Raw genomic sequence first — 27613 nt, 5'->3', positions numbered from 1 at the left:
GCTTCACCTCCCCTGTTGAACCAAGAAATGTCAAAGAATCTCTTGAAGATGAATGTTAGGTTAATGCTATGTAAGAAGAGCTTAGGCAATTTATGCAAAATAATGTCTGGACTCATGTTCCCATGCCAGAATCTATTAATGTGATCGACACAAAGTGAATATTCAAGAACAAGTCTTATGAGAATGAAAATTTCATTAGAAATAAAGCCAGATCAGTGGCTTAAGGATATACCCAAATAGAAGGTGTGAATTTTGATGAAACCTTCACTCCAGTTGCTAGACTTGATGCTATCAGAATTTTGCATGGAATATCATGTCTTCAAAATTTTAAATTGTACCAAATGGATGTAAAAAGTGCTTTCATGAATGGATATCTAAATGAGAATGTGTATGTTGAGCAGCTCAAAGGATTTGTAGATCCTTCACATTCTGATTATGTGTACAAACTCAACAAGGCTCTTTATGGACTCAAACAGACACCTAAAGCCTGGTATGAATATTTGACTCAATTCCTTGTGAACAATGGTTACAATAGAGGAGGCATTGATAAGATCTTGTTTCTAAAAAAATTTCAAGAGAAGTTTGTGATTGTCCAAATTTATGTTGACGCTATTATGTTTAGAGGGATATCACAAAAAAAATGGTAGAACTCTTTGGGAAACATGCAAAAGAAATTTGAAATGAGTAGGGTAGGAGAACGTCCTATTTTTTGAGGTTTCAGATTAAACAACTGAATGAAGGAATTTTTATCTTTCAAAGTAAACATTCCAAGAACATTGTGAAGAAATTCAGCTTTGGGAAGGCTAATGTCAAAAGAACCCCTGCTCACTCATGCTAAAATGTCAAAAGATCCAGATGGAACTCAAGTTGATGAAAATCTGTATAGAAGTATCTTTGGAAGTTTGCTCTATTTAACAGTCAGTAAACCTGACATTGTATTTGTTGTTGGTGTTTGTGAAGGATGCATGAACACCCGTGCAGAAGCGAATTGTGTCCAAATTCTAATTTTTTTTTCAGAAAAAATGAAATTCAAAGGACAGAGAAACGTCTATATTTAATTCACAGCATGCTAAAATAACAAAAAAGAGGAAATTAAGGTTAGAAGAAACATACATTTGAAATCACAAATTTTTCTCGAATTCCTCTTCTTGATCACCAACACTATGGATTCCCTTTGAACATGTCAAAACCAGCAATGCCGAAAACCAAGGTTGGACACGACCACCGGATTACCTTGGTATTCTCTTTAGGGTGAGAATCCACAGTAGTTGTGGGCTTTGTGATAATTTTAGGAGAGAGAAGATTCTTTTTTAAGAGGAATTTTGCAGAAAATTATCATATTAGGAGTGGAGAGATTATTCTGTGTAAAACAACAAAGAAGAAGAGGATCCCTAAATTAACTCCCACACCCACGATTAACATGGAGAGAAATAAGGGGAGGGATTTATAACTCCCTCCCTTAATTAAATTCAAAAATTTAAAATTTAAAAACTAATTTTTTAATTTAATTTAATATGTATTTATATAATAACTAATTTACTATATATAATACATATTAAACTATATGTTATATTAACCTATTTATATTATATCATATATAATATAATCTATGATTTAATATTCTCTCAATTAACTTATAATATTTATATGAATCATACTCATATAATTAATATTTGAATCATATTCAAATATTTATTTTCTCTCAAATAAAACTTCATATTATAATATATCAAATATTATATTAACTATATCATACATAATTAATTTCCTCAATTAATTTGAACAATTCAAATTGATCCAAAATTAATTTGATTCTCAATAATCCCAGTTGAGCTACTGAGGGGGCTTTATGGACCTATAGATTGAAGCTCCAATGGTACTTGGTTAATTAATTAAACTCTTTAATTAAATTAATTAACTTTCATTAACTATCGGTCACTCCACTAAAGATTGACAGTTGCACTCTTCGCACTACAAATATATTTATGTGTCCATTAGATAAAACCAATCAACAGTGTGTTGACCCTTCACAAATTGTTCGTAAGTACAGCTGGGCCAAAATTATCATTTTGCCCCTATAGTTAAATCTAACTTCTTAAATGCCACTAATCCCTCTAATGAACAATAAGTCATAGTCCAACTATGACCAAACCTCTCTTAGACCAGGAGAGGGTGTGGCACCACATTGTTCAAGTCTCGGAATCAACCTTTAAGGGAGCAATTTCTTTACTTACTCTAACTATAGAAAATGAGTGAATTCCTTCTTATGAAGTCGCGTTCCCAGCTCCCCAATCAGACAAATCCCCAAAATGGAAGGCATATTGAATAGACGATACAGGTCACTCTCACCTATACAAATCAAAGGACAAGCAAGAGTTCACAACTCACTTGGGATTTAGGTCAAATCATCTATGGTCATCCTGGTGAAATGTAAGTCTCTTCTATCAACGATATTATATAGCGAGACTAATCATTTCGTGGTCCGACCTTATATAAAATTTTTGTATAGAACACCCTCGCTCACATGTCTCCACATGAATAATCAAGATCAGATCATTTGTAGTATTTTACAACAATTGTAATAACTATAAAGCAGGTCATGTTCATAGTGTTACCAGATTAAGGTACCCAACCTTATTCATCTACTACAGATCATTTAAGTAATCGCTTAAACATGATCCACCTGTATGTCTCCATATACATGTATAAGTTACACAAGATAACCTTGGCTCTTAGTTTATTAGTTTTGTGGGTTAATGCTACTAAATATCAAATAAAATATCTCTTATTTTATTAGATAAATAAATTATTTGTACATTACAATTACAAACTAGGGCATCAACCCCAATAGTTTGTGCTATATATCAGTCTTGTCCCAAGACCAGACACTTTCTTAGTGCTAAAAAAATAATCAAATATATCAATGACATGAGTGATTATGGTTTATTATACACTTTTGATACAAGTAGCTCCCTAGTTGGCTACTGTGATGCAGATTGGGTTGGAAGCTCTAAAGACAGGAAAAGTACATCTAGAGGTTGTTTCTTTCTAGGCAATAACTTGATTTTGTAGTTTAGCAAGAAACAAAACTGTGTTTCTTTGTCAACAATAGAAGTTGAATACATTGTTGCAGAGAGTAGCTACACTCAACTGATATGGATGAAACAGGTGCTACAAGAGTATGATGTTCCACAAGATGTCATGACTCTTTATTGTGACAACATGAGTACGATTAATATATCTAAAAATCTTGTTCAACACAGTTGCACTAAACACATTGACATAAGACATCACTTTATTTTTGACCTCGTGGAGAACAAAAAAATTATTTTGAAACATATCAACAAAAAAAAAAAAAAACAAATTGCTGACATTTTTACAAAGACATTAGAGGTTGCTCGTTTTGAGGCCCTGAAAGTTACTTTGGGCTTGTGTGTTGTGCAATCATAGCAATTAGTCTATTGGGCCTTTCTTAGAATCCTGTGGGCCAAAGTGTTAAGCCCATTCGATTATTGTGCTTAATTACTTAATTAATTATGGAGTGTGTGTAAGTTGTGTTCAATTTCAAATTCCAATTTGAATTTATTATGGTGTCAGTTATTTCATTTTAGGCTTTCAAGTTCAATCGTGGATATGTTCTCTCAAAAAAAGGTTCATCTTCATCCTTACTTACTACTTGAAGCCCACTATAATGGTGAGTACTCATCAAGTACTCACATCTGAAGGCAAAATGGTTTGATATAAGGAAAAAGCTCAACGAAAGCCACTTGTCAAGAAGGATGTTCCACCTTCTTCAACAAGTGAGTATGATGTATAGAGTGTGTGGTGTTCCTAAACCAAATAAAGGCATTGGGGTTCCTCCTTCCACTACAAGGAAAAGACGTTTAGGCACTGGTACAACACCTGCTAAAAAAGAGTAAAAAAAAAAAAAAGGTTAGTTCTTCTAATTTGACCATCAGTGATCATGTTGATCAAAGCAGAAATTCATCCAGAAAATGCCCAAACCACATCTAGCGGTTCATTAGAATCCATGCAAGATTTTTTTTTTGTTTTTAATCGATCTCTGAGGGAAATTATTCTGAGTATGGGGCATCCCACTTTGGTTAGGATTTCTAAAAATATGGCCAGTGTGGTTATTCCTAAGTATACTGCTATTGAAAATACTATTTAGTCTAATGTTTTTCTGGGTCTGAAAAACATTGTGATAAGGAAGGCTTAGATAAGGTTAATAAAATAATTACTAAAAATATTGTTTCTAAAAGCCAGCCATCTGAAATTGGGAACAATGTGAATGTTTCTGTTAATATTCCTGTGTCTTTTTTGGTACTAGTGAATAATTCTACTGAAATTAGTATTCTTGAAAGTGTATTTGAAAATGTTGATGTTGTGCCTAAAACATCTATTCCCCCTGAAACAGAACATATTGAGGTTGTTAATCTTAGGGATCATGTCTCTATTGATGAAGGAAAGTATGCTACTGTAAGTAAGGATTGTGTGTGTGATCATGATGTAGAGGAAGAGTCTGATTCTAATGATGATATTTCTTTGTTTGAAATGGCTTTCAAGAAAACTGTGAATGTTACAAGTGTTGACGATACATCTTCTGAAACATCAGAGTCTAAGTTTGATCAGTCTGACTCTGAAGAAACTCTGCTTCTCCAGAAGAGTGGGATTTGAAAAGTTCTTCCGATGATGGTAACTCTGTTCCAGTTTGGTTCATTCAAGCTTCATTTAAGTTCAAAGGGAAGAAACTCATTTCTTCAAAACCTACTACATCAAATGTGTCATATGTTTTATTAGACGGCATCTCTTTTCATATTGAGGTAAGGGTTAGTATGTGGAAATTTGTGGTTAAAGGAAAAATTCTTGATGAAAAGAAATTATCTAATAGAACTCGAGATTGCTTTGATCTTGTGAATCTTATTCTCAAAGCTCAACTTGATAAGAATGTACTAAACTTGGGACCATTCTACCCTCAAATTGTGAGAGAATTCATTGTCAACCTGTCTCCAGAGTTTGACAATCCCAATAATCCTGACTTTCAGAAAGTTAATATTCAAAGGCATCCATTTATCTTCTCTACTGATCTCATTAATAAAATACCTCAATCGATTGCTTCCTATTAATGTATCTGAACACCGTCCATTGATGAGGGAGTTAGCATTTGAATTGACAAATGGGGTGAGGTCTTCTTAGCTGAGGAAAGGGCAGTTGTCAAATGCCATACTTAGTACCAAATACATTGTCTTACATAAGATTTTGATCTTCAACTGATGTCCTTCCTCTCATAAATAAGGTCTTTCTGTTTCACTCGTCACCTTATTATATTAGATTCGGACTGGAGTTCAATTCAATTAAGGCAATTTTATATTTAATCAAATTTAGAGCCACAGTGGATCTCAAGCATTGAAATTGCCTATCTGCTATTCTCGATTAATTTGTGGAATTTTGGTTGCTCGGAAACCATACTTGATTACAACTGAAGAACCTGTTGGTCCTGCTCCTGCTCTTACATCAATCAGTCTCAAACTATTGCAAAATTATCATGTCCATGTCCTTGTTGCTTCTTCTTCTACATCCAATGTTGATGGCCTCAGTCAGGCTTTGATTGAATCTCTATTTGGCAGCCGTGTTTTGCATCTCCTATTAAACGAATCCAAAGATATTGATGTTCAGCTTTAGAGACTTCAAGAGCGCAAAGCAACTATTGATGAGATGTTACAAACAATGATTGTGACATTGGCTAAGTTTGGTTCAGTGTCTTCTTCTCAATGACAGAACTAATTCTTTTTTCACACCGAAAGGGGGAGAAAATTTGACAAACTAACTAGTTAATAAACCATTTTTTTGCTGCTAGAAAAACTATTATTTTGCTACTTGTGGTTGTGGGCTGTTGGTGACAGGATTTTATTTTGCTTTGTGTTGATGTTTTTGCTAATCGGTTGATACTTTATTTTGATTAGACTACCTTCCTTTAATGACTCTCTATTAATATGATTTTGCCTCAAAAAAATATTAGCCAAGGGAAGATTGTTAGAGATTTGTTTATTGTCTTTGTATTTTTCTAAGCAACTTATGATGGTTTTGTAGTTGTCACGAATGAAGTCTTAGCATCTGCCTCGAACATTACTATTTCCTGCAGAATATTTTTCTTTCCTAATCTGAAATTTATATGTAGAATATTGTTATTTCCTAATCTGAGAAATCTCAAAATAAGTATTTTGATCAATATTTTCCTTATTTATGATGGATCTTATTTTGACAAAAAGGAAACTATTTTTCTGGAAATTTTTTCCTTATTTGGCCATAGTTTTAAAAGAAAAATTTTGGCCCTCATTTAGGGTTGTCGCATTTGTTTATTGTGAGGAATGTATTTGTTCTTATGGTTGTTTTGTTCAACAAAGTATTTTTTTATCTTTGCTTACTATTTTCTAATGTGCAACGTCATTGTGTGAATTGTTCAATGACGTGAAGATTATTCTGTCCTAGGGGGAGCCTAAGGCACAGTTTGGATTATCGGTCTTAGAGGAGCCTAAGACTTTATTCATTGAGAAGAATTTCTCAAGTCTTAGGGGGAATCTAAGGTGTTATTTATCGAGAAGGGAGTTTTGAAGACTTAGGGGGACCTAAGTTCTCATGTGAAGGGAGTTCACTTAGTTACAAGGAAAATAATCAAATGGAGAGGAGTTTCACACACTGTCAGAAGTCAAAGTGTTCGACACTAATATTATTACAATTTGGGGGAGTCTAAGTACAATTGAGAGGGAGTCTCACATCTATGGAGAGTCTAGGTGACTAGTGAGTTGGCTCTACGTGAGTTATTGTAGTAGTGGTTAAATTACAAATAAGTACTACATTGTAACTACTTGACTCTTTAATATTAATGAATTATCTTTCTTGGGCACACTACACTAAAGATGTAGGTAGTTTGTCGGTAAATTGGGTTACCAATTTTTGTGTGCTTACTTGTTTTCTTGTTGTTAGTATTTTTGTTATTATAGTATTTGTCAGTACTTTCTGTTTAACATCCATATTTCGAGTGATGAGTCATACTATTGTTTTTTTAATTATGTACGATATTGTAAAAGTTTTTCTTCTCATTGACTATATTTATGGTCTCCTGTTTGATTTCAATGTTATAAAGGATTTGTCGAATTGTTTTATTTTAGCCATACTTTTCTTTGAGGACCTTTGAAAGTTTTAATAATTTGAAATGTATATTCTACTTTGTTTTCACTAATTACAAAGGAAATCGCCTTTGTCCACAACATCTAAAAGCAATAGTGATTTTTCGTTGTTTGATATTGATCCACAGTTGCAATTCCTTCTAAAATTATATTTGGTTATTTTGAATCTATTGGTACAAACAAACAAAGGTACCAATTGTTTATATTTATTTTACATTAATTTTTTACCAACGTTGGGTTCTACATTGCAATTATTGTAAATAAGTTAATCGTGAAAATTTAGGAAGTATATACGTCAAATGAACTACTTTGAAACTTAGATAACTCTACAAAATGTTTTCAACATCTTGTGCCACGTGGTTAGGAATGTGAGAAAATCATTGTTTTGTAGATTTTATGTGATTTTGTTAATGGATTGATTTATTCTCGTTTATTTGTGATTTTCACCTAAAAATATTGAAGAAGTTTGTGTTCCTGAAGATTGTCCATATCCATGTTTAATATCAAATTGTGAAGTACATCTAGGTTTACTGATGTGACCAAATCAAGCTTTACTTTGGTTATCCCTCAAGTTACATGGCTCAGTATGATCATCCAATGAAGACATGGTGTGAATATTACGTGTTGGGATAGTTACAAACCCAAAGTTTTGACTGGTTGAAATGGGTTGATCGGTTAGCGATACAAATAATGACATCCAGGATGCATCACTTCCTTCTAAAAAAAGCTAAGATATTCATCATTGATTATGTCAATCGGAGGAGTTGGAACCAATAAATTGTAACAACATTTGCTGTGTATATTAAACATATCCGGATCGATATTCAGTCATTGGTGCATAATACTCACTAATTCACTAATTGTTACATCATTTCTGACTTTCAAAGCTTTCATATGACCTCCAATATTATTTCTTCCGAACTCATCCCAATCCCCACCATATCGTACAAAGATGCGAAGTACCATCATTGATCTGCAATGGGATAAGAAAATCTTAAGCAATGTCCCATAAAAGTTTAAGAAATCGCCCATAATTGATACGTGATCACCCAACTATTTATAAGTATAGTAAATATCGTAAAGGCAGATGTAGTAGGGGTTGCATCGCTTAGTATACAATATGCCATCATATAAATATCTAAACGATCGTTAAGACACTTATACAGTATTTCATTGTCGTTTATAAATTATTACACGATCGTCTATAACTTACTACACGATCATCTAGTAATTCATTAATGATCGTTTATATTGTAATGAATGATTATGTATATATTACTTTACAATCGTTCATTTAATGTTAATCGACACTTATTATGAAAGCGATATGGGACAAGAAATATTGAATATCACTTACATTCTTTCCGTTTCTAAATCTGACGATGAAAGCGATCGACGAGGATGTTGGATTGAAACTCTAAGATAACACTCCAAGAGAACAATGGAAGAATTTCGTGGGGAGTTCGACAGAAAGTGAATACTAAGAGTGACCTTCCATTAGTAGAATATTAGTTTGGAATAAATTCTGTTGGTAGAATATTAGTTGGAAATAAATGCTTTGATGAAATGTTGGTGTTGTATTGAATACATATTGAATGCATGAGAAATGGTTGAAGGAAGAAGATGGAAGGCTTTTGTCTGAAGGCTTTTTAAAATTGGGGTTAATTTTGAAATTTTTCCTGGACAAAAGATTAGTGTAGAAGAGTTTTTAGGAAGAGGTTATTGGTAGAAAAGTTTATTTTTGGGTCATTTTGTGAAATTTTCTAATAAGGAAGAATACATAAAGGGAAGATGATGTTGCAATCTTTTTTTTAATATATATACATTAGTTAAAAAAATATTTTAATATCCTTACTTTGAGTGTTTATTTGTTTAATTTTAGTTCATATCTAATTTTAATAAATCTTAAATTAAGGCATTTGAGTTAATTATTAAAATTAGTTAAATAATAGTCCTCATGAATGCAAGAAAATACAGTATTTTATTGTGTTTTCAAATTTTCTAGCGATTTCTGAGTTAATAAATTCAAAATTTTAAGTATATAAATTAAAATAGACATTTAACTAAAATATATGAACTAAAATTGAAAAATTGAATAAATTAGATCCTATAATGTATTGTGTTCTTATTATATGGTTAAAAATAATAGCTTTTTTTTCTTCTTTTCAAGTTTTAAATAAGTTGGTTGTTTATATTTAGGGTGATAGTAAGGATATACATAGGTTGGATTTGGTTGTAGCATTTTTGGACCAACTCGAAAATTCTGATTGGTTAAGTTGCCAATCCAAATGATCCAAACATGGTCTTGAATCCGATCCAATTCAACCCGCAAAATTCAAATTGAGTTATGTTGGGTTGTCAGGTTATTATTTTTTTTTTTAATTTAAAATACTTAAATTTATCTACAACACATATCTAATAACTAAAATCTCATAAAACTAAATTCTTACCTACCAAATATCTATAATATCTATTATGAATTTTATACAAAAACAAACATTCTTAGAAGAAAAACATAGAGAATTCACAAATTCATCCATTCTAAAAGAAATATTTTATTAATATATTATATGTAATTCGAATTGAGTTGGGTCATTTCAATTCTTTTTATTCAAGGGAAATTGGAGCGTGTGACTAATTTTAGGGTTTCATTTTGAAAAATGGGAAAACCGGTAAATCTTAAAAAATACCTGTTTTACCCTTGTAAGTGTAGAATCATAAACAATGATGAGGTTTTATATACAGGGTAATTGTTGATATCTTAGTTCTCTACTTTTCCTCTAATCGATTCATGATAAGTGTACATATTATTTAATATTTAGTCACTATGTTAGCTGTTATTTTGATAGTACTTGACTTGCCTTTAGTTAGTTTGTATGTCCGAAATATTAAATATAATGTAAGTGTAGAGTTTTATCAATAATCAAAATATAAATACAGTGTAAATGGAGAACTTAACTGGTATATAAATACAATGTAATTTGAAAACTTGATTAATAATCAAATTAATTATATTATAATCTAACAGATTCAATTTCAAAACTAAAAAATGACCGTCATTCAGTAATTTTTGCCCTCTTTTGGAATTTAAATTTATTTTTAATATTAAAATTAAATTTTGATAACTACTTCATGAATTGATTTAAAATAAATCGATCTCTTCCTCATTTTTCTCCCTAATTGATTCAAATTAGCTATTTGTTTTTATTTGATTTAACCACTTTTCAAAAATATTCAAAATTAATCAATATTTAATTTTTTATCACCATTTGAATTTTAGTTTATAATACATCTTTAGATTTTATATTATTTTATTCATTTTTATTATTTTAAATTCAGATTAATTTTTTTTATTCTAATTAGGATTTTATGTAATATTTTATATATATGATCATCTAACAAACGGTACATTTCATTTAAATTTGATCATTTTTTGTATTTTTTAATTACCTTTTATTCATTATCATCTTATTATATTATTATATCATTAATTTGTCTTTTTGATGAACAAATAAGGATTCACTTTTGCAATTTTGCTATTTTTATTAGGCCTCTACAACGAGTTAAGCTTCTTTTCTAGGTTTTGTGGCTGATGAAGTTATAAATACAATGAAATTGTTGAACCTTATGAAAACAAAATTATGAATACAATGTAATTGTAAATAAACGAACTCATTTTTGTCCCCAACAAAAACTTACTGTTTTTTCTCTCCAATTTATATTTGAATTTATTTTTTATTATCAAAATTTGATTTTATCCAACTAACTTTTGATTTGTTTATATGTTTGTTACAAATTCAATTGTATTTAAATATTTTTTAATTATTTTATATATATTGTTATCAAATTAATTTGGTCCCTTTTTTTTCTTTATATTCTTTATGTTTTCAATTTTTCATATACAAACACATAAAAATGAATTCTTATTATTACTATCCTTATTATTATTATTATCATCATCATTATTATTATCATCATCATCATTATTATTATAACAAAAAATCCTAAATCTTATCTTCTTCATCTTCTTCACTTAGTCGCCCCAAAATCTCATTTTCTCCTTTGCAATCTCATTTTTCGATCATTGGTTCAACAACTCTTTCTTGAATTCTATCGTCTTGACTAGCTTTTAACGACCACTCTCACAAGGTTGCCGACCTTTTTTCGCTCGCAAACAAGTTTTCCGCTTTTGTTTATACTTTGAAATCATTTTCAACAATGACGTTTTGGAATTTATAGTGTTCAAGGTTGGTTTTCAAGATCATATGAGCAAAATGGTGACATGATGAAACTCCTTATTATCATACTTCCAATGGTCACGATCGACGGGTCGTCATCTCCCACTGGAAGCATTAAAGACCATATTGGGTGTGAAATGTTTAGATACTATGTATCTTGGTTCTAGAATGTCGATATAGTATTCATGTTGTTTTTTGGAGCTGTAAATCTTTGCATTTTCATTTGTACTTAATTTTGTTATTTTAGGGTAGTTTTATCATTTACTAATTAGTATTTTCTATTATATAAATTCGTTTTACTATTTTTATAATTTTGAAACCTTTTTGCCATTTATTCAAATGAAAATTTAAAATTTATTGTATCTCTTGTCAATCCTTTATTCAACCCTAGATCCAATCCAATCCAAGAAAATTTTAAAAATTCAACCCAACCTAACTTTTAACAAACCCAACTCAACCCAACCAAATCCTTATGGTTTGGATTGAATAATCACAGTTGTTGAATCATTTGAACACCCCCTAAATGATAGAGTGATATTGGCATATGTTCTGAATGAGATTTAAGTTGCGTAAAAGTTTTAGCTAAAATGTAAATATGGTAGAAAGTAGAAATATACTAAAATTTAAGGATAGAAATCAGATGAAAATCAAATATATTCATTAATCAGGACTTTGTTTCATACTCATTTGGTTGAGTTTGAGATAAATTTATAAACAAGACTCTACATCTTAAAAGTCCTATTAAAAACTATGTCAAATTTCAAAAATAAAAAACATATGAAAAAACAAGCATAATTCATAGATACTTAGATTTGAGAAAGTACCACTAAATTTTAGAGTAGTAATACTAACAATATTAAATTTTTAAATGTAGGGATTCATATGATATTATTAAAAATATATATATACTAGAATCAAATGGGTACTAGTACTTTTTCGGAAATATGAGTAGTTCTCTTCTCCACCTATCTCCACTTATTTAAGAAAAATATTTGTAAAAATTTTCTTCCTATAGATTTTTGGGATTAGATTAAATTAAATTAAAGGAAATTTTACACTAATGTCAAATTATTTACAAAAATAACAAAAAAAAATACTAATAGACTTCTATCAGCATCTATCCGTGATAGACTTTTCTATAATAGACTTCTATTGACCTCTATAAAAAAATAAATAAAATTTTGCAATCCCTAGATTTAAATCTATTTTAGGTGATTTTGGGCTATTTTAAATTATGAAATAAAGTGAAAATAATTATAAATCAGGATCTAAATTGATAAGAAAAAAAATCAAGAACGCTTCTTTGACAGTTAAAGAATCCAAATTTAGCAATTTTCTCTTTTACATGCAAGGAACGAACAAAAAGCCTCGATGAAATCTTACATGCAAGGAACGAACAGCACGCAGCAGAAGCAAAGGAAAGAGGTCCAAAAGTGGCAAAAATATAATAGCAAATCTAACGGCCAAAAAATATATCAAAATTCTTCCACAGTTGGATTTTTTTCCCCTATCTTGATTTGTTATTATTAAGGAATCACTATAATCACAAGCTTGTAAGCCTTACATGAATGTTGTTTATGGAAAACTCATACCTTGTGGGCAGGACCCGTCGCTTTGGACCCCTTCGACAACCAATAATTTTACACGTATTTTTTACTGTCACTTGCTGAATCTTTCTGGAGCCAAATATTTTACAATCTACTTAGCTGAATCTTTCTGCTACCTCGCTTGGAGCGGAGCTTCCGAGAGTGTAGGGTTGATGATCAGCGACATTTTTCTTGCTAGGATGGCCGCATTTGGTCTCTGCGAAGTGCGTGCTGGAGCTCAACAACTTGCAGCCTCTGTTCGAGCGGCAACAAGTTAAGCTGTTCGGGAGTTAGATTCAAAACTTGTTGCAGTAGTACAGACTCGACATTGTGGGGAAGCTGGTGGAAGACCAAAAAACATAAGTGCTAGTTTATTTCAGGTTGTGATTCAGAAGATCAATCAATCAACTTCACCAGAAAGCAAAGATCTTGCCATAGTGATGAATGGAACTTACTCCAAGAGATTAACATATCTAAGTAGAAAATTCATAATCTATAGGAACAAGAATTTGAAGCATGATGATTTGGCTATGAATCCAATTACATAGAAGGAAAATGTTGATGTTATTGAACTAATACTAATTGATGTTATTGAACTAATACTAATGGCCATACAAAATTCTCAACCCACATCCATGATGCTATTATGCCATGAGCAATTTGGGTTAGACTTGGAACTAAAACAAGATACTCCAGTGAGAATTCACCTATAGTAATATGAACCAGATGTTTCTTAATTCGCTTATCAATTATCTCAGCAAGAGTTTACTAATTTTCCTTGATTTGAGCAATTAAAATTTTATCTGTACTGTTGCTCTTATGAATGAAAGTAGTTGTGGTTCATACTTCATCTCACTGAGATAGTTTTATGCTTTCAGGATTAACCATTGAATTTAGTAAAAGATAGGATAAAGATCATACAGTTTGGAAGGGCAATTGGAAAAATATATATATATAAACCTTGCATTGATCATTTTCTTGTAGCGTGAGTTCAATGTGACTTTTTAGCTAATTAAAAGTACTTCTAGTGTATTCATTGAAAAGTGATTTTGAAAATTCTAAGAATGTTTAGATAAGTAGCATGTCATTTAAAATCACTACCCTTTCTAGAGATCTCAAACTCAAGCTCATTCTAAATACGTCAAAATACACTTGAAAATACTACTCTAATCCTTTATAATGCTTAGTGAGTCTAATTTCTCAAAAGATAAAGTATACACATACACAGCTCTTCTACATGACGAGCATTGCGAACTAGAAAAAGCCAATTCAGAATCAAACAGAGAACTATAAAGAACAAAATCAGATAGAAGAATGGAAATTGCAGCTAATGCTATCAATGCAACCAAATTATTATGAATAAGAAAGTAAGTAAATATTTTCAATTAATAAATCAGTACCAATGAAGTTGGTTTCTCAGAGTGTTGCGTTCCCGCCAGATTGGGATCTGAGGAAATTCCAAGTTGTCCAGATCCATTGGTACCTAGTGATGCACTTAGACCTCCTGCTGAGAAAGGGCTGCCTTTTCCATCCTCTAATTTTATTTGCTTTACAGGCCGATTAGTTGTTCCTGAAAAGCCGTGAAGTACATTTCTTTTACCATCCACACCAAGAGGAACTTGAGAAGACTTATCAACATCACTGCCCACAATCGGAGATGCACCATATGCGGTGGAGGGTCCAGGCTGTTATGAAAAGCAAGTCAGAAACAAGAAGACAATACCTTTAAAGAGAAGGGGGGAACAGAAAAACGAAAAGATTTAAAATTTAAATATTAAAAAAAAAATTAAAAAATGACTTCTGAACCAAGGGGAGCAAGCTCCAAGTCTTTTTTAGATACTACAGAGGATCTTATTAAATTTTTCGAGCTAGCAGCAGGTTCCTTGTTTGTGTACGGTTTTGATTTCAATTACCCTCCCCGACCTTTGACTCTTTTGAGCATTCTTTTGAGCATTAGTCTCTTTTTCATTGCTTCTCTTCAATGAAAAGTTACGTTTCTTGTTATTATTAAAAACTAAAAAGAAATAAAAATGAAAATAAAACTCTTGATAGTGGTTTGATGGTGGTTAGTAGCTTTGAAGGAGTTGAAGAAACTTCTTTATTATCTAACTGGAGTTGTTTTGGATCTCTTTTCCAGAGTTGTCATTTGGGCAGCTGTGCCGGTTATGCCTTCAGATGGTCAGATTTTTATCTTTATTGGTTTTTTGGTCATGCAGTTTTTTTCTGAGATATTGGCTGATTCTTCCCCGGATGCTTTGGTCTTAAAATTTGTGTTGTGACTTTTTGTAACTTATGGGGTTTTTACTTTAATGGTTTGCTGGTTTGTTCTTCCACGTTTGTTCTCTTTTTTTCATATATGAATGAAAATTTTGTTTATTCTCAAAAAGACAAAGAAAAAAGGAAGAAATGATAAGTAAGCATATAAACAGATAATAGAAGACTACAAACATTGTTAAGCAAAGCCTCATTTATTGATCATAAGGAGTTTCTCATTAAGTGGACACATACACATAGAGAGAAATAAAACATCAACGTAAAAGTTAGTTGCATTATTGTTTCTCCTCCACATTTGCATTGAGTTAAAGCTTAAAATTAACTTGTCATTCTATCAAAGGAAAACTTCACGGTTGGGAAGCAACTTTTGCTATTATACTGGCCTTACCTGCTCTCCAAGTAAACTATAAAATGAAAAAGAAAAAGAAAAAATCCTATAAAAACATTGACACCTATGCTCTAGTTCTAAGAAAATTATATATTAAACTACAAAATGAAAGGTTTTTTTTTTTTTTTGTGTGTGTGTGTGTGTGTGGGGGGGGGGTGGGGGGGGGGGGTGTGGCGGGGGGGTGGCCATATAGTAGAACCTGAAAGTCTGCATCTGATAAGGAAGGATGAGGCAAAAGAGAAGGTTTAGCTTCTGGGTTAGCAATATGAGCGTTATGCCCAGGAATTAAAGCCCCACCATGCCCCGAATATTGTTGAGGAGGACGCATATGCTGCTTTAAAGAAGAGGAGGTGGGCACCTGAACCTGTTGCCTAACAGATATATTTCCCTGCAAACTTATGGAAGGAAGCGACGAGCCTCCAGGTATTCCGGTCAAAGAGCCTTGTAAAGCGTGTGATGGCTGAATTTGAGATTGAAGTGGAGGCCGGGATGCAGAAAACTGATGGGGAGCCAAAGGATTTTGGGGCGTGAGAGACAATTGAGTTTCTTTTTTGGGTACAAAACCAGTTTGCATCCTGTTAGGTGCAAGAGGGGGTAGCCCTGGTTGAATTTGAAGAGATGATGGCTGACCCTGCTGAATTTCATGCAAAGGAAGCCGAGTATGAGTCGAAGGTTGCCATAAATTAGGCTTCTGCAACTGCAACAATCAAAGAAGGGGAATGGTGCGTGAGAAAATCTTAACAGTTATAAAGCACACACACAAATGATAATAGTAGTAGTAGTAATAATAACAATATGGGCGGTGAAGAGAAATACCACTTGTGGAGTGACCATTCCAAGCATTATCTGTGACTGCAAACAAATTTACAGAAAAAAGGGAAAAGAAAGATGTTTAGCTGACGTTGCATACAAGAAGAGTTGTAGTCCATGAAATTGGGAGGAAGAAGAAAGTTGTCAAAGAAATAACTAATAAGGTACAACTGAAAATATAAACATATTGCAGGACTCGTCTTTCCCAAATATTTATTTGAAGTCTTCTCGCTCCCTTTCTCTCTCTAAACAAAGAACTATTTTGATTCTTACAACATTGGTTTGCAACCAAAATTTAAAACAAAAATTGGTTCTGAGATTAGGACATAAAGAAGCTTTAAGGCATAAAAGTTAAAAATACATATATATATATTAAAAAAAAAACACTAACAGCAAAGAGCAGCTCAACTTAAATCTGATGAGAAGGTTCCAGGTGTGCACTTCGCATAATAGTATTCTAGAAGCTTCACATAAGACAAGTTCATCCAATTATGTCCTTGCAAAATTTTCTTCAAAGCGGAAAGAGAGGGTCCTCTAGTTAAAGAGCCATCTGCTAAAAGAAGCGTGTGTGACCGAAATGTTCTATAAAGGAGTGTTTCTTTTGCAATTAGATCTTTTATTCTATTAACATATGACGCACACTAGCAATGAGGGAAATTCCTTGCACATAATTAAGGGAGCCATTGAAAGGTGATTAACCAAAAACGGCGACCACCCAAGCAAATGAGAGGCAAGAACACTTTCAATTCCCCTCAAAGCCTTCTTTTCTTCCACACTTAACAAGTGCTTTGATTGGTCTGTCTCGATCAAAGAATTAAGAGCTGACACTTCTGGAGATGTCATCTTCCATAAAAAATGCCAAAAATAAAACGATGTTTCTTATCTCAACGATATAATTCCCAATCTAGGGGATTCCGGTCGTTTTAATTTTTCTCAATGAAAGCTTGGTTTCTTAAAAATTTGTAATTCACACTGATGTGCACATCAACCTATAAAACTTAAATGCATGCGAAAAAATAGGAGTGAGTGCTTTATATATGTGCATACACATTCTCAACATCATTTATGAGGATGAATGACGATCATGTATGGTTATGATCTACGTTGGTTCCCTTGACATCTACAAAACCAATTGGATTCAACCAGCTTCCTTCAATCTCATATTTTATTCATGTCATAAAGAACTCCGAATAGATTTTTCTTTTCTTTTCTCCAGCTTATTGTTAACCAAATAACTATTAAAGTAGAAACTAGCATAAACATGGTGGCCATATATGATGTTGGTTCAATCCATGGTGGCCACCTACCTAAGAATTAATTTCCTATGAGTTTCCTCGAGACCTAAATGTTGTAGGTGAGACGGATTGTCCTGTGAGATTAGTCAAGGTGCGCGGAAACTAGCCCAGATACTCACAGATATCAAAAAGAAAAAAAAGGATTGCATATAGAAGTTGACACATATAGATAATAAGGTCATAAGAGTAAGCGAGCATAAATTCATCAACATGTCTTTCATGCAGAGATATTGGAATTGGACACTGAACTGAGAAATAATTAGTAGGAATTAGGAAAATAATATTCTACAGAAAAGGAAAGGGGAAAAAAGTCGGGGAAAAAAAAAGAAGAAGAAAACAAGATATTATGGAGGATATCCACGCTTGAAGAAACTACAAAGGAGGAAAGGTAAATAAGTACCTGGAAAAGAGCTTTAGATAATTGTGGTCTTGCCAGCAATAGCTGACGAGCCAAATCCTTGTTTTGTGTAGCCATTGCCTAAGTCCAAACAACGTACCAATCAACAGGAGCCCTTCGGAAAAACAAGGAGAGAGGAGGGAACATACTCAAAAGGTTACCTTTAGCCCTGACATAACTTCAGTAAGCTGACTCCTAGAAAGTTTAGCCAGATGTAAAGTTAAAGGATCATTGGGCATTGTTGCACTCTGCAAAGTATTCTGACTAGACGCCGCTTGTGCACCCCCAAGGGATCCGGCCATGACGGCTGCAGCAGTTATAGCTATATGAAGACCAATTGGTTGATGTTGACTGGATTCCCCTTGGGGTGTTGGGCCACCTAATTGTTTTTAGCATCTTTAATGTTAACACAAAACTTAAAGAAAACGGTCGATAATATTGCATAACCCATAAGGCAAGAAAACATTTAAGATGGAGAAAACTAACCAGCATTTGCAACCAATCCAGGTCCACCACGACCCTGACAGAAGGCATGAAAATTGTTCAAATCAAATCATAATTAACATGCTACACGTAGTCAAGATATATTGGTGGAAGGGCACATAAAAGGAAATTTTTTATTTTTCAAAATATTCTGATTTCAAATGCATAGTTTCAGCAATTTGACAAGTCATTTGATTGGAAGGGAGCCTAATAATAACTGAAGAAAAAGTAGATGCAGCTGAAGACTCAGTTGAGTATTTGATTTTTGGAATATTTCCTTTGGATTTATGAATTCTAGATGGCTTTTATAACTTCAGTTTTTAACTCGGAGGTATACTTAACAAAAGAACTTTTCCAATAAAAGAAAATTACCAACTAAATTTGTCTTTTGACCTTTTCAAATAAAAACATTAGTTCTATGTAGAACTTTCAGTTTCAAAGAAAAAATACTTCTGGAAGGACATTGGCAACATTTGGAAAAAAAAAATCCTATCGTCGAAAAATTCACAAGTACCAATATATATATAGATAGATAGATATATTTGTAAGAAACCAAACTTTCATTATGAAAGAATGAAAGGAATACAAGAGCACACAAAGGAGTCCAACAAAAACAAGAAGGCCAACAAATATGAAGGGCAAGAGGGAGCCCAACAGTAACAACAGAAAGAAGCTCCAATCTAGCAACAAGATGGCAAGATAATAATTACAAAAGAGTATATTAATCGAGGCTAGTAACGAGTCGTTAAACCTAGCCCCCTCCCATCTATCCTCACTCAATCTCTCCACCTCCCTAGAAAACCTATTAATCCTCTCAAATATTTTTATTCTAGTAAATACATGTCAGAAGTCAGGAAAATATCACAATCTTCTATATAGATAGATAGATAGATAGATTGGTATAATCAAATTCAGAAATCTAATCCAGGCATCCAAGAAGGTTACTAAAGCAATCCAACATATATTTGAATCCATTTTGAACATGAAAAACAAAAATATCAGAGTAAAGACTGCAAAACAGCCTCCTTGGAATCTGTTTTTTCAACTACTGGTTGAAAATTACTCTAAGCAGAGTAATGAAAGGAACCTCCGAGGTTTTAAAAATTAAATCAATTTAATATTTACAGCACATTCCTTGAAAATATTGGTAGCGTTGTAATCCAAAACCCCCCGATGTAACTAGCTGGATGGACAAGAATAGTCAATGAGTCAAATTGCAAGAGGTTTCACCTGTTCTCTATTTCTGTCTGCCCCCTTGTCATTCTCAGCAAAATCAACTCGTAACTGCCGGCCATTAATTTCATAACCTTGAAGATTACGACGAGCACTCAATGCTGTTTCTTCATCCTTGTACTCACAAAACCCATAGCCCTTTGGTTTTCCAGTTTCCCTATCGATAACTAATCTAAAAAAGGAAGGAACCATTAAATTTAACTTTAAAATAGATTGGGAAACAATACCTGAAATGATAAATTAATATGTTATTCAAATTCCTTTTGGATAAGAGACTTGACGTTAGAAAACAATGGTTCTCATGATTGATGTCCTGCACTTGGTTTATTTTCTTTTTCCTTTTTTTTTTTTTTTTTTGGGATAGGAAACTTAGAAGATAAAGATTTTCAAGAATGGCGTACTGGAGTTAATTAAAAGTTACAGCTTCCATTGTGCTCAAATTCCAAAAGTGTTACATTAATTCATTTTTTACAGAATAGAGAAAGACTTCTTATCATGCACACTATACCATGACAGAACATAAAAGGATTGTCTATCTATAAAGAGATATAACAGTACACTACAATTTTAATCCAAGTATACACTGGCATTCCACTACACCCCCTCAATCAATCAGACCAGACATAGGCAAATTATCAGTCATGCCATAGATTTAACTAGAGAATATACATCACAGTCGATAAAAACCAACCATCTTTGGCAACTGACCTAAAGAAAACAATTAAGAACCGAAGGCTCAGCCCTTGGCTACCTTGGCAGTGGGCAGACAGTAGACAAAACCTAGAAAAACGAAGGATCCTATTCTAGAATGGCATAGCCACTTAATCTGCACGAGATAGACAATGGCAGAAGTAAAGCCCCGAAACAAAACATAGAAGAGGAATAAGAGAAACAGAGGTACAAAATCCACGCACAGAGGAGAAAACGATGAAGGCTAGAAAGTAAAAAGCAAGGAAACTACAGAAAGTTCAAGGAGATTTTAGAAATAATAATTTTTTTTTAAAAAAAAAAAAAAAAAATCCAACTTTACGGCTTCAATCTCATTTTAGATCCTAAATTTCAATTCAATATACATTTTAGATTCATTTCCCGTAAAAAAAAAAAAAAAAAAAAAGAGCAGAGAACACAGACCTGAACGACACTACAGGCCCAACTTCTTGGCAGATTTCTATAAGCTGCTCTTCAGTAGCATCATAAGGTATATTCCCAACTGAAATCAAAATTTAACAACACAATAAAACGCAAAGAAAACCACCAGAAACCAAATCACCAAAAAGAAAAATTCAATCGCGGTCCAGATTAATAAAAGCGAAGAACAATTTAGAGCAAAACAAAACGAAATAAGAAACAACACTAAAGAATCAGCAAGATATACAACTCAAATCCGTCATTCTCAACATACACGAACAGCTCCCCATCAAATCAAAACGCAAAAACAGAGAAACAAAATTAACAATGAAAAGAAAAAAAGAAGAAGAAGAATACAGAACACACCGAAAACACAACGATGCTGAGAGGAGGCCATGAATCAACAGAAGAAGAAGAAGAAGAAGGTGAAGCTCTGCTTCATCTTCTTCCTCCTCAGCATAGTTTTTAAAGTAATCCGCCTCCCAGTGATGCACTGCAGCTCAAAACTGCACAGAAGCTCCGCAAAAGGAACGCAGATCAATGGAGTTCGTAACTGAACAACGGTTCGTCTTCAAGAACAAAGATTTTGGAAAAAATCGAATGAGAATTTGAAGATTCCGAACAAAACAACAGCGACGGCGAAGAAGAAGAATGAAACGTTCCGAGAAGATCCTGTTCCAACCAGATTTAATTTCAGAGGTCGCCTCTCTTTTTGTAAGTGTTTTGTTTCGTTTTTTCGTTTTTTCTTATTTTTTTCTTTTTAAAACAAATAATAAATTTTGGGGCTTTATATTCTCTCTTTCTTATTAGAGACGAAAATAGTCTACGATTTTAGGTTGTTTTCAAATATTATAAAATAAACCAAAATATATATAAATACAGTAAAATTTTAATGTTGATAGTCCACGATAAACTAATGTAATGATAGAAACACATATGGTAATCTATCAAAAGCATAGTGTAATATTTTGTTATTTATTTCAATAGTTCTATCATTTAAAATAATTTTTTTTATAAACGTTGTTTTCAAATATACGAGAATGATGCATATTAAATTCATCGATGGTTCTCCATTTCACTCCAATCACATAACAAAAAGAATTTAAAAATATTTATAAAAATAAAATAATTTGACGTGACACATTCGCCTCCCAATGATGTATTGCAGCTCAAAACTGCATAGAAGCTCCGCAAAAGGAATGCTGATCAATGGAGTTCGTAACTGAACAATGGTTCATCTTCAAGAACAAAGAATTTGGAAAAAATTGAATGAGAATTTGAAGATTCCAAACAAAACAACGGCGACAACGAAGAAGAAGAATGAAATGTTCCGAGAAGATCCTGTTCCAAACAAATTTAATTTTAGAGGTCGCCCATCTTTTTGTAAGTGTTAATATTGTTTCGTTTTTTCGTTTTTTCTTTTTTTAAAAAAAAAATAAATAATAAATGTTGGGGCTTTATATTCTCTCTTTCTTATTAGAGATGAAAATGGTCTGCGATTTTAGGTTGTTTTCAAATATTATAAAATATATCAAAATATATATAAATACAATAAAATTTTATTGTTGACAATCCACGATAGATTAGTGTAATGATAGAGACACATATAGTAATCTATCAAAAGCATAGTGTAATATTTTGTTATTTATTTCATAGTTCTATCATTTAAAATAATTTTCCTTAATAAATGTTGTTTTCAAATATACGAGAATAATAATGCATATATGAATTCGTCGATGGTTCTCCATTTCACTCTAATCACACAACCAAAAAAAATTAAAAATATTTATAAAAAATAAAATAAAACAATTTGCCACATGACACATCTGCCTCCCAGTGATGCACTGCAGCTCAAAACTGCACAGAAGCTCCGCAAAAGGAACGCAGATCAATGGAGTTCGTAACTGAACAATGGTTCGTCTTCAAGAACAAAGATTTTGGAAAAAATCGAATGAGAATTTGAAGATTCCGAACAAAACAACAGCGACGGCGAAGAAGAAGAATGAAACGTTTCGAGAAGATCCTGTTCCAACCAGATTTAATTTCAGAGGTCGCCCCTCTTTTTGTAAGTGTTAATATTGTTTCGTTTTTTCTTATTTTTTTCTTTTTAAAACAAATAATAAATTTTGGGACTTTATATCCTCTCTTTCTTATTAGAGACAAAAATGGTCTACAATTTTAGGTTGTTTTCAAATATTATAAAATAAACCAAAATATATATAAATACAGTAAAATTTTAATGTTGATAGTCCACGATTCACTAATGTAATGATAGAAACACATATAGTAATCTATCAAAAGCATAGTGTAATATTTTGTTATTTATTTCAATAGTTCTATCATTTAAAATAATTTTCTTTATAAATGTTGTTTTCAAATATACGAGAATAATACATATTAAATTCATCGATGGTTCTCCATTTCACTCCAATCACATAACAAAAAGAATTTAAAAATATTTATAAAAAAATAAAATAATTTGACGTGACATATTCGGCTCCCAGTGATGCATTCAGCTCAAAATTGCATAGAAGCTCCGCAAAAGGAACGGTGATCAATGGAGTTCGTAACTGAACAATGGTTCATCTTCAATAACAGAGAATTTGGAGAAAATCGAATGAGAATTTGAAGATTTCGGACAAAACAACGACGATAGCGAAAAAGAAGAATGAAATGTTCCGAGAAGATCCTGTTCCAACCAAATTTAATTTTAGAGGTCGCCCATCTTTTTGTAAGTGTTAATATTGTTTCGTTTTTTCGTTTTTTCTTTTTTTTTTCTTTTTAAAAGAAATAATAAATGTTGGGGCTTTATATTCTATCTTTCTTATTAGAGATGAAAATGGTCTGCGATTTTAGGTTGTTTTCAAATATTATAAAATAAATCAAAATATATATAAATACAATAAAATTTTACTATTGACAATCCACGATAGACTAGTGTAATGATAGAGACACATATAGTAATCTATCAAAAGCATAGTGTAATATTTTGTTATTTATTTCAGTAGTTCTATCATTTCAAATAATTTTCCTTAATAAATGTTGTTTTAAAATATACGAGAATAATAATGCATATATGAATTCGTCGATGGTTCTCCATTTCACTTCAATCACATAACAAAAAATAATTAAAAATATTTAATAAAAATAAAATAAAATAATTTGCCACGTGACACATCTGCCTCCCAGTGATGCACTGCAGCTCAGAACTGCACAGAAGCTTCGCAAAAGGAACGCAGATCAATGGAGTTCGTAACTGAACAACGGTTCGTCTTCAAGAACAAAGATTTTGGAAAAAATCGAATGAGAATTTTCAGATTCCGAACAAAACAACGACGATGGCGAAGAAGAAGAATGAAACATTCCGAGAAGATCCTGTTCCAACCAGATTTAATTTCAGAGGTCGCCCCTCTTTTTGTAAGTGTTGGGTGCAAATTTATCTTTCAAAACTAGAGGGAACCAACTTTTTGGTTGAAGAATCCCACATTGAAAAATTTGGTATTGGAAGTCTCCTTTGTAACCTTGTGTTTTGGGTTTGGGCCCCAATGGGTACCTATGTTTTAGATGGAGTGAGGAGATAGACCAATGTGGGTCAGACCTCGCGAGCGTGTGTGATGATTATTTTTAATAAAAAAATACTATTTTATGTTATTATTATTATTATTATTTTAACAAAAAAAGGGAAACGGTCCATTGATTATTTTTAAAACGGTCCGTTGATTATTTTTAAAACGGTCCGTTGATTATTTTTAAAACGGTCCATTGTTTTATCCTGGGGACGACGTGGCAATTTTCAGACCTGCTTGCACACTTGAACAGAGCCGCGAAACGTCTTAAAGAGAGCGAGCTCCGCGACTCAGCCTATAACGAGTTTCTGTTTTATAGGTTTTGCTCTTCGCTTGACCGTCATGCCTTGACGGTTTTACAGTTTGTCATTCTGAGGGTCCTACTATTTCCAACAATTTTAAGACGTTTCCACATCTTCAATGGCCCTCAGTAGCAACAATGAGATATCTGACCTCAACCGTCCATTCCGGTTCGAAGGAGCGAACTTCGAGCGGTGGAGCAAAAGATGTTATTCTTCCTTACCGTCAAGAAAGTTGTCGAAGCTTGTACCAGTGCTAAGCCAATCGTCCCTTTAAAAGAACCAATTGAACAACAGATAAAAGAAGTTGCTGACTGGGAGGAGAAAGACTTTCTATGTAAGAATTTCATTTTAAATGGTTTGACTGATGATCTTTATGACTACTACAGTACAATAAAGACGACAAAAGAGGTCTGTGATGCCCTGCAAAAGAAGTATGACACCGAGGAGGTCGGGTCGAAGAAATATGCGGTTAGCTATTATCTCAAGTTCCAGATGATGGATTACAAATCCGTGGAGGCCCAATCCCATGAACTCCAAAAGATAGCCCACGAGATAATTACTGAAGGCATGCCTCTAGACGAACAATTCCAAGTTGTTGTTATTATTGATAAATTGCCCCCCTTGTGGAAGGACTTTAAGAACACTTTGAGGCATAAGACCAAGGAGTTCTCCTTAGAGAGTCTTATAACCCGACTAAGGATCGAGGAGGAAGCCTGGAAGCAGGATCAGAGGGAGGAAGTGAACGCAGTATCTAGGAAACCCGCCTCTGTCGTGGTAAAATCTGACCAAAAACCTAAGGGGACAAAGAGGAAAGGTCAGAATCGTGGCTCCAGCAACCAGAACCAACAGAAAAAACAGAAGCCCCCTTCAGGAGTAATGCTAAAGTTCCTCTGCTTTAATTGTAATAAATCTGGGCACATGGCTAGGAACTGTAGGAACAACTGTCGTCCTACTGGTTAGGCGAACCTGACAGAAGAACCGTTAGTCGCCATGATCATAGAAGTAAATGTGATCGGTGGTTGTGAAGGGTGGTGGATAGACACTGGTGAGACGCGTCATGTCTGTCACGACCTTAGTCTATTTAAAACTTATATTGAAACTAAGGATAAGAATATTCTGTTAGGAGATCACCACTCTAGAAAGTTGCTGGTGGAACTAAAGTTTACCTCTAGGAAGACCCTCATGTTGAAGAACGTTCTGCACACTCCAGAGATAAGAAAGAATTTGGTTTCAGGTTATCTCCTCAACAAAGCCGAGTTTACTCAAACTATAGGGGTAGACCTATATACCCTTACCAAAAATAATGTATTTGTAGGGAAAGGGTATGCAACTAAGGGAATGTTCAAATTAAATCTAGACCTTAATAAAATGAAATCTTCTGTGCATATGTTGTGTTCTATAAATATTTGGCATGCTAGACTCTGTCATGTAAATAGAAATTTAATTAGTAGCATGATTAGGCTGGAAATAATACCTAAATTATCCACGAATGATTTTGATAAATGCGAGTATTGTAGTCATGCTAAAATTACTAAAACTCCACATAAATCTGTACTTAAGAATTCTGAGCCTCTAGATTTGATTCATTCTGATGTCTGTGAATTTGATGGCATATTAACTAGGAACAGTAAAAGATATTTCATTACTTTTATTGACGACTACTCTGATTTTACTTTTGTATACCTGCTGAAAAACAAAAGTGATGCTTTTAATGCCTTCAAACTTTTTGTTTCTGAAATAGAGTATTAGTTTAATAGAAAAGTTAAAAGACTTCGTAGTGATAGGGGAACCGAGTACGACTCAGACACTTTTAATGAATTCTTTAACTCACATGGAATAATACACGAAAATACCGCACCTTATTCTCCTGAAATGAACGAAAAAGCCGAAAGGAAAAATAGAACTTTAGCTGAGCTAGTAGTTGCTATTTTACTTAGTTCAGGAGCCGCGTCCTATTGGTGGGGTGAAATCATCCTTACCATGTGTTATGTCCTAAAAGAATCCCGAAATCTAAAAATAAAACTTCACCTTACGAAAATCTCAAAAATAAGAAACCAAACTTGTCCTATTTTAGAACATGGGGTTGTCTAGCCTTTGTAAGGATTCCTGAGCCAAAAAGGAGAAAGTTGGCTAGTAGAGCTTACGAGTGTGTCTTTATAGGTTATACCTTAAATAGTAAAGCCTACAAGTTCTATGATCTAATGAACCAAGTGATTATTGAGTCAAATAATGCCGACTTATTTGAAGATAGGTTTCCCTTTAAATCAAGGAATAGTGGTTCAAGTGGTATAACCCTAGGTAGAAATCCTAACCCTAGAGAGGAAACTGACCTAGAACCTAGAAGAAGCAAAAAAGCTAGAACCGCCAAAGATTTCGGAAATGACTTCCCAACCTACAATGTAGAATAAGGCCTTAAAGATTTAAGAACTGCCTTGTCCTCAGTAGATGCCAACCTATGGCAAGAATCCATAAATGATGAGATTGACTCACTTGAGTCAAATAGGACTTGGCACTTAGTATATCTACCCCCAAGATATAAGGCAATAGGGTGCAAATGGATCTTAAGGAGGAAACTTAGACCTGATGGGACTATCGATAAATTTAAAGCCAGGTTAGTAGCGAAGGGCTTTAGACAGAGAGAAAACGTAGATTTCTTTGACACTTTCTCCCATGTCACTAGAATTACCTCTATCTATGCCTTGTTCTCTCTCGCTGCTCTTTATAAC

General features: G+C 33.0%; 2 protein-coding genes across 2 annotated transcripts; one reads left to right on the top strand and one right to left on the bottom strand.

Moving 5' to 3' along the window:
* Positions 1–12898: 12898 nt before the first annotated feature.
* Positions 12899–21781, bottom strand: CSTF64 (cleavage stimulating factor 64). Its single transcript, XM_039029319.2, has 10 exons — positions 21386–21781; positions 21023–21101; positions 19889–20063; positions 18662–18695; positions 18337–18554; positions 18179–18256; positions 16490–16525; positions 15873–16370; positions 14412–14696; positions 12899–13350 (listed from the first exon to the last, which is right to left on the bottom strand). The coding sequence occupies exons 1-10, from the start codon at positions 21414–21416 to the stop codon at positions 13207–13209; spliced, it is 1578 nt and encodes a 525-aa protein (XP_038885247.2). The 5' UTR covers positions 21417–21781; the 3' UTR covers positions 12899–13206.
* A 3310-nt stretch (positions 21782–25091) lies between these two features.
* Positions 25092–25847, top strand: LOC150036701 (uncharacterized). Its single transcript, XM_090313215.1, has one exon. The coding sequence runs from the start codon at positions 25092–25094 to the stop codon at positions 25845–25847; it is 756 nt and encodes a 251-aa protein (XP_090169341.1).
* The last annotated feature ends 1766 nt before the right edge of the window (positions 25848–27613 follow it).

This window comes from Benincasa hispida, chromosome 4, assembly GCF_027475165.1.
Source record: "Benincasa hispida cultivar pf3 chromosome 4, pf3_genome.v1.1, whole genome shotgun sequence".
NCBI classification, from domain to species: domain Eukaryota; kingdom Viridiplantae; phylum Streptophyta; class Magnoliopsida; order Cucurbitales; family Cucurbitaceae; genus Benincasa; species Benincasa hispida.
Note: the sequence above shows the minus strand (reverse complement) of the source record. Positions and strands in the feature narration are given on the sequence as shown.